This window comes from Orycteropus afer, unplaced genomic scaffold (genome assembly GCF_000298275.1).
Source record: "Orycteropus afer afer isolate SDZICR_OR568_19922 unplaced genomic scaffold, OryAfe1.0 scaffold00114, whole genome shotgun sequence".
In the NCBI taxonomy this organism is placed as follows: Eukaryota; Metazoa; Chordata; class Mammalia; order Tubulidentata; family Orycteropodidae; genus Orycteropus; species Orycteropus afer.
This window is the reverse complement of record NW_006921701.1, coordinates 6,375,611-6,383,298: the sequence shown is the minus strand read 5'-3', so window position 1 is coordinate 6,383,298 and position 7,688 is coordinate 6,375,611. Positions and strand designations below refer to the sequence as shown.

Here is a 7,688-nt window from a genome sequence, read left to right as displayed (position 1 = left end):
AGTTTGACTTCTTCCTTACCAATATGGATGCCTTTGATTTCCCTTTCTTGCCTTATGGCCCTGGCTAGGACTTCCAGTACAATGTTGAATAGAAGTCTACTGCCATCTTTTTGCATGTAATGTACCCATGCAAATAATGTGCTCATGCGTATAACACACACAGCACACATAGGAAACTTAACACACAAGGGGGTTGTGTGATTTGCCAAAAAAAAAAAACCATGTAATGCATGCACTGTTTACATGAAAAAAATAGTGTATAACCAGTATAGAGCTAGGTATTCTGAGAACAGTGTAGTTGAAGAAATGATCACAGTCCTCAGATGCTTAACCACTATGTGGAGGAAAGTGTAGAATTATTCTGTGTAGTTACAGTAGGCATAACAAGATTCATTTGAGAATTGAATTCAAAAGGCAGAATCTGCTTCAGTCTAAGGAAGAACTTTAGGGGAAAAAATATGGCTGTTTTCCAACATTTTCTCCCTCACTGAAAAGCAACTGCGATTCACTAAATTATGTCCTCCGTTTCTTCAAGCCAGTAGGACTGTGAATTTTCTCTTCTTTTAGTCCTGCATGGTGCTGACTGGTCTTACCTTCAGACTAAAAGCTATAAAAGTAGAAAGCTCACTCAGTACTGTTTTGGCTTCCAATTGTTGACTTCCCTCTAGTATTGTCCTACTTTTGGTTGCTTTCCAGTATCTTCACATGACTGCTTTCTATATTATCCAGAGTTTATAACTGTTACCTGTAGGAAGGGTCAGTCTGACAGGAGCTACTTGGCCATACCAAGAATGGAAAATGCTGAGGTTTTTTCCATGTTGTTAGGGCAACTGTTACTTTTTGCTCTTGTCGGCTTGTTTGAATTTCACAACAGCTTATTCTTTTCTTATCTCTAATCTGCTGTTCCTGGAAAACTAGGTAAATGCACTTGTTTGAACCATGAGTAAAATACGATTAAATTCATCCTGAGAACAAAGGACTCTAACATTAGTAAATTATTTGATATTTAATATGTGAACTTTATGATATTTAACTACTTGGGGCCCTTTATTTGACTATTTTATTGGTTCTGCTGTATTCTATATAGTTGGAAGTTTCAGGGATAAGAGATGTACTAATTTATAAGATTAACAAATTTAAGCAATGCAAATATTCATTAATATTTCTTTAAGGAGCTCCAGTGGCTTAGTGGTTAAAGCATTTGATTGCTAATCAAAAGGTCAGTGGTTTGAACCCATCAGCCACTTTGTAGGAGAAAGATGAGTCTGTTTGCTTGCATAAAGAATTACAGCCTTGGAAACCATATGTTGCTGTGAGTGCAGTCAACTCAATGCCAGTGAGTGATGTGTTAATATTTTTGGTTTGATATAATGACTGTTCATGAACTAATTAGTTTAGGTGTTAATGACTGATTTGTTGTACTCAAATAAATTTTTGATGAGCCCTGGAAAATTATTAATTTTATACTTGTTAGCTTTTTTTTTTTTTTTTTTAATTGTGATTTGGGTGAAGATTTACAGAGCAAATTCACTTTCCATACAGCAGTTCACATATACTTTGTCTCATGTCATTGACCACAGTTTACCACAATGCAACAGCTCCCCTCCCACTTCCTCCCCATAGTTACCTCTTCCCTGTGTCCTTCCCTCCATGCACTCCTGCCCCCTGAACTGTCTTCCTGTGCATAAATAGCCCTTCTTTCTCCCATGATTGTTCCCTCCAAGGAGTGTAATCTACCTCAGGGAAATGTTCAACTCATATGCCTGTGTTTTGTTTGGCTGGAAACCACAGGTGTGGGTTCACTTCCAGACCTGAAGGGCAGCTAGAGGCCATAGTCTCAGCGGTTCCACCAGGCTCTATTGAACCAGCAAACCTGGTCTCCCCCCCCACTTTTTTTTTTCTCCAAATGATTTGAGTTTTGTTCCACATTGTTCTCCCTCTCTATCAAGTATCTCCTAGACGGATCGCCTTCCAAGTGGATGACAGTGGTAGTCAGGCACCATCTAGTTCTTCTGGTCTCATAGTTGTATAGGCTGCAGCTGGGATGGTGTACCAGTCGCTAGGACTAATTGTTTCCATGAATTTTGGTTTTCTTCATTCTTCTCTGCTCTGGATGAAGAGAGACCTATCGTTGCATCTAGATGGCAGCTTGCTAGCTTTTAAGATCCCAGCCACTACTCGCCAAAGTAGGAGGTGGAAAAATGTTTTGTATAGTATGGAAGGTTGGGCATTCCTACTTCCGTAGTGATACTGCCTCGGAAACCCAAGGAGGGGTCGCTATGAGTCAGGGCCGACTCGACGGCAAACAACAACAACACAACAACAACATAGTATCTTATGCCAATTGAGCTTGCTGTCCCCTGCGACTATGGTCCCAAGCCCACAGGTTCAACTACTCAGTCCCTCAGGGTAGCTGGCTGTGACCAAGCAGTAACTACAACCTTGCCCCTTGTCAGCTCTACTATACACCTGGGAATTCTGATCATTCACATAAACTTATAGGACCATTGTCTGCCAACCCTATACATGTTCCTGGATACACTCCCCATTTCATAGACATACTTAATAGTTCAGCCTGTCCACCCATCTATCCACCCATATACCCATGCTTGCCTTCAGTGCAGTACTATATGTGCAAAAGGGTTCAACTTTGTTGTCTGTATCTCCCATGTACCTCTCTATGTCTTTCTCTTCCTCAATGCCGCCATATTGGTCACTCACATTTGGTAACTTATTAGCTTTTTGTATGTTTGCTCCAGGGCTTAGTTTTGTGGGATGAAGGTTAGAGAAGGTGATTGGGGAAGAAACATAAAAATTTCCTGTCAGATCATCGTTTTTCATTCCCCGACTAAGAACATAAAAATAAATAATTAAATTTCCCAGTATAGTTAGGTCTAGTCTGCTAATCTTTTGATGGAAAACTGGAGTGACTTAGAGCCAGATGAATGAACTCTTAGAAAGAATAATGATCTGCACTAAGATTATTCGAATGAAGAAGATAGACTAATCAAAGAATTATAGAAGGAGGATTGATAAAACTTTACCATCAAATGATTGTGCAGGGTAAATGAGAAAAAGGAACAGTAATATATTAATTGTAATTCTTTTAAATAAATGACTTTATCTCCTGTAATTTCAGCATGATAAGAGTTCTACAGAGGAAGAGATGGAAGTAGAAAAGATAAAACATAAGCTCCAGGAGAAAGAAGAACTAATTAACAATTTGCAAGCCCAACTTAGCCAGGCACAGGCAGAGCAAGCTGCACAGGTAAGGGTGTAAGTCACCTCCCAATCATTAGGTTAATGTAATTACTAAAGCCCAATGACAGATTTTCTAGATGCCCAATAGATATCTATCTATTCATCCATTCATCTATCGATCAATTTATCAGTATCCTTCCTTTCTCTCTTTCTTAAATCCAGTAATTTTGCTAGCATATGCACTTGGTGTTTGTCATTCTGGGTTAGTATTTTTAGGTACCCAGATGTTCTTTCAATATATGGCTTCAAATATTTTTAGTTTCTTGAATTAAATAAATTGTAGTATTTGGTCTGTTTGTTTGCTTTTGTTTTCTTCTTTAGGGACTTCTATTATCTGCATCTTTGATCTTTGATTATCTTCAATATTTGTCACTTTTTCTTAATTTCTTTTTATAAAATTTTTGTCTGCTTTTTAAACTTTCTTCCTTTTTTCCTTTTACCTTTATTTCTCTTAAGCCATATTTTGTGTTTGTTTATTTTTGAGTTCTTTTTGGTGTTGTCGTTTCTGAAATTTTTTTTTCTAATATATAGAATTTTTCCTGAATTCTGTCACCTAATTCTTGAGCTTTTCTAATTCTGATTTATGTTGTTCTTTAATGTATTCTGGTGGCATAGTGCCTAAGGCACTTGACTGCTAACCAGAAGGCTGGTGGTTCAAACCCACCAACCACTCCTTGGAAGGAAGGTTGGGCAATGTACTTCCATAGTGATGCTGCCTTGGAAACCCAAAGAAGGGTCGCAATGAGTCACATCCGACTGAGTGGCAGTGAGTTTGGTTTTTGATATGGTTTCATGTGTTATATCATTTTCTTAATTTTTTAAAATCCTTTTGAAATAAGGAGCTCTGGTGCTGTATCAGATAAAGCATTTGCCTACTAACCAGAAGGTCAGCAATTCTAACCCACCAGTTGCTCCATGGGAGGAAAATGGAGGAATCTATTCCCATAAAGATTTATAGCCTTAGAAAGCCATTGGAGTTCTCTGTAAGTCACAATCGACTCGATGGTAGTGAGTTTTTTATTTTTTTAAAAATATACTCTATAATGTTTTTGGGTATACCTCTTATGCTTTCGCCACTGGTGGTGGTGGTTGTTATGTGCCGTCAAGTCGGACTCGACTCATAGTGACCTCTCCTTGGGTTTCCAAGGCGGTATCACTGCAGAAATAGATTGCCCAACCTTCCTTCCGAGGAGTAGCTGGTGGGTTTGAACCACTGGCCTTCTGGTTAGCAGTCAAGTGCCTTAGGCACTATGCTACCAGAGCTCCTATTTGTGTGTATATATATATTTAAATAATGAATGGGTATTGAATTTTATCATTCGGTTTTTCTTCAAAAATTTCTTGTAATTTTTGCAGCCAATTTATATAATACTTTAGGTTATTATTAAAACCATCTGCATTTGATTCATGTTAGAAAACTACATAAAATCATTATTATTGATTTGCCTTAGAAGTGTCAAGCCACAGACTAAGTTTTACTCTCATTTTAGTTTCTGCTTTAACTCATTTATATGTAGTATATCAGTGAGAAAGCAAAAATGATGTTGCCTTCTTTGTGTCTAATTATTGAATATTTGACAAACATTCCTTTTGTTTCAAGAAAATCTTGAATGAGAATTAACCATGTAGTTCATCTCTGTAAAACTCTTTCACTATACAACCAAAGAGAATTGGCAACGAAAATCAAATCATTCATTACAATGTCTTCTCTTTCAACAGTTTCATAAACAGATGGTGATTCATAGCATGTGCATTATATATTGAATAATTTTAATAACTGTATTGACAGCACTTTTCTTGAAGTCTGCTTCAGATAATTGAATGTAAATATTTTCAATATGTATCATACAATGGAAGGAGCCCTGGTGGTACAGTGGTTAAGTGCTCAGCTCCTAACCAGATGGTTGGTAGTTGGAACCCATCAGCTACTCCATGGGAGAAAGATGTGTCAATCTTGTTTCCATATAGATTTACAGCCTTGGAAACCCTATGGGACACTTCTACTCTGTCCTACAGGATCTCTGTGAGTCAGAATTGACTTGATGGTGGTGAATTTTGCTTTGATTTTGGTCAGATGCATAAGGAAGCAATAAGAGAAAAACATTAGTCCATTGTTGAAAAATTTCCATAAATCTTAGTATTTGAACTTCCATGGAAGCATCTCCATTTATCATGATAGAAATGGATTCTCTTTCCATATCAATCTTAAATTCTTATTTGACAGATTAAAAGATTCAAACTGTGTCATAAGTTTTGTAAAGACATGAATCAACAATTATTTCTTTGTAAAAATTCAGAAATTTTTTTTGAGACATTAGGCAGTGTCTCTCATATCACACAACTCATCTAATGCTAAAAAACCTATGTTGTTGTTGTTGTTTGCCGTCAAGTCAGACCCAACTCATAGCAACCCCTCCTTGGGTTTCCGAGGCAGTATCACTATGGAAGTAGATTGCCCATCTTCCTTCTGAGGAGTGGCTGGTGGGTTTGAACCACCAGCCTTCTGGTTAGCAGTCAAGTTCCTTAGGCACTATGCTACCAGAGCTCCTAAAAAACCTATACTTGTTATATAAAAAAATTTTAATCAATTGACCTTTTATATTGTTAAAATAGCCTTGTATTTTATTAGCAATTATTCAATGGCTTAATTGATTGTTAAAATAGCCTTGTATTTTATTAGCAATTGTTCAATGGCTTAATTGGTCACTTAATATAAAATATAATTTTTAGCCTTTTCATAATTTTCTAACAAAATCTGCATAACAAAGTATAATTTCTTTTACTAGATCTCCATCTAATGTCATTAGCCACTGTTGTGAGCTGTTGAGTCAATTCCAACTCATAACAACCTTATAGTTCAGAGTATAGCAACCTTATAGTTCAGAGTATAACTGTCCATAGGTTTCCTAAGCTGTAATCTTTGTGGAAGCAGATCATCAGGTCTTTTCTTCGTGGAAAGCTATGGTAGTTCAGTTTGTGTGTCAACTTGGCTAGGCCTGGTTGAGTGGCTTGGCAGCTGGATGTAGTATTCCCTATGATGGGACTGGTAATCAACTCCATGGAGGAATCTACTGTGAGCAGCTGAGTAGCTGCCTTTTGGGTATGGGATCTGCTTCCCATATGTAAGTAGTAGCTTTGGGAATGGTCTCTAGTTTATGGCACCTTGAACCCTGCGTGTAGTCATGTCATTGTTCAGCAGCCTGCCATGCTCTGTTGACCTTGGGACTTACAATGGACTTGAACTAATGGCCTGCCGTGTGGTTTGGTAACATCGGGACTGTGCCTTTTTGATTGTCAACTTTGGGTTTGGCAGCCTCAGCAGCCAGCAGCTGTCTGAGTGAAGAAAAGCCTCTAGCTTCAGTGGGCAGGGAGCAAGAAGCAGAGCTGAAGCCCAAGGTTGAGGGGCTTTCACCCAGTCCCTAGAACCTGGCACTTTGAACTCGGACTTAAAGTCTCCATTGTAAAAGAATAAACTCCATTTGCTAAGGCCATCCCATTTGTGGTATATTTTAGTCAGAGCGGCACTAGGTAACCAGAACAAATGCCTAGTGAGTTCAGACCACCAGCCTTCTTTGTTAGCAGCCACTAGGGCTTCATTAGCCATTGTTGTTGCTATTAGGTGCTGTGGAGTCATCTCCGACTCATAATGACCCAGTGCACAGCAGAACGAAACACTGTCTGGTCTTGTGCCAGCCTCACAGTCCCTGCTATACCTGAGCCCATATTTGCAGCCACTGTGTTTATGCATCCCGCTGAGGACCTTCCCCTTCTTCATTGACCCTCCACTTTACCAAGCATGATATTGTTCTCCCGGGAATGGTTCCTTCTGATAATATAACTAAAGCAGGTAAGACAAAGTCTGGCCATTCTTGCTTCCAACGAGCATTCAGGCTGCACTTCTTCCAGGACAGATATGTTAGTCCTTTTAGTAGAACATGGTACTCTTAGCATTGTTCTCTGACTCCACAACTCAAAAGCATCAACTCTTCTTCAGTCTTCCTTATTCATTGTCCAGCTCTCACTACATAAGAGGTAAGTGAAAATACCATGGCTTGGGTTAGGTTGCATCTTAGTCTTCAGGCAGACATCTTTGTTCTTCACTTGAAAGAGGTCTTTTGCAGCCAATTTGCCCAATGTAGTACATTGTCTGATGTCTTGACTGCTGCTTCCATTGGTGTTGATGGTAGAACCAAGTAGTATGAAATCCTTGAATTCAGTCTTTTCTCCATCCACAGTGAAGCTGTTTATTGGACCAGTTGTAAGGATTTTTGTTTTCTTTATATTGAGGTGTAATCCATACTGCAGACTGTAGTCTTTAATCTTTGTCAGTAAAGTGCTCTGTTGTTGTTGTTGTTGTGTGCCGTCGAGTCGGCCCCGACTCATAGCGACCCCTCCTTGGGTTTCCGAGGCAGTATCACTACGGAAGT

At 38.8% G+C, this 7,688-nt stretch overlaps 1 protein-coding gene across 1 annotated transcript in view; it reads left to right on the top strand.

Annotated features, from left to right (window-relative positions):
* GOLGB1 (golgin B1) overlaps positions 1-7,688 on the top strand; it is a 125,076-nt gene that overhangs the window by 5,484 nt on the left and 111,904 nt on the right. Inside the window, exon 4 of the mRNA XM_007943892.1 lies at positions 3,140-3,268. Within this exon, the coding sequence (XP_007942083.1) occupies positions 3,140-3,268 (129 nt within the window). The remainder of the gene's footprint in view (positions 1-3,139; positions 3,269-7,688) is intronic.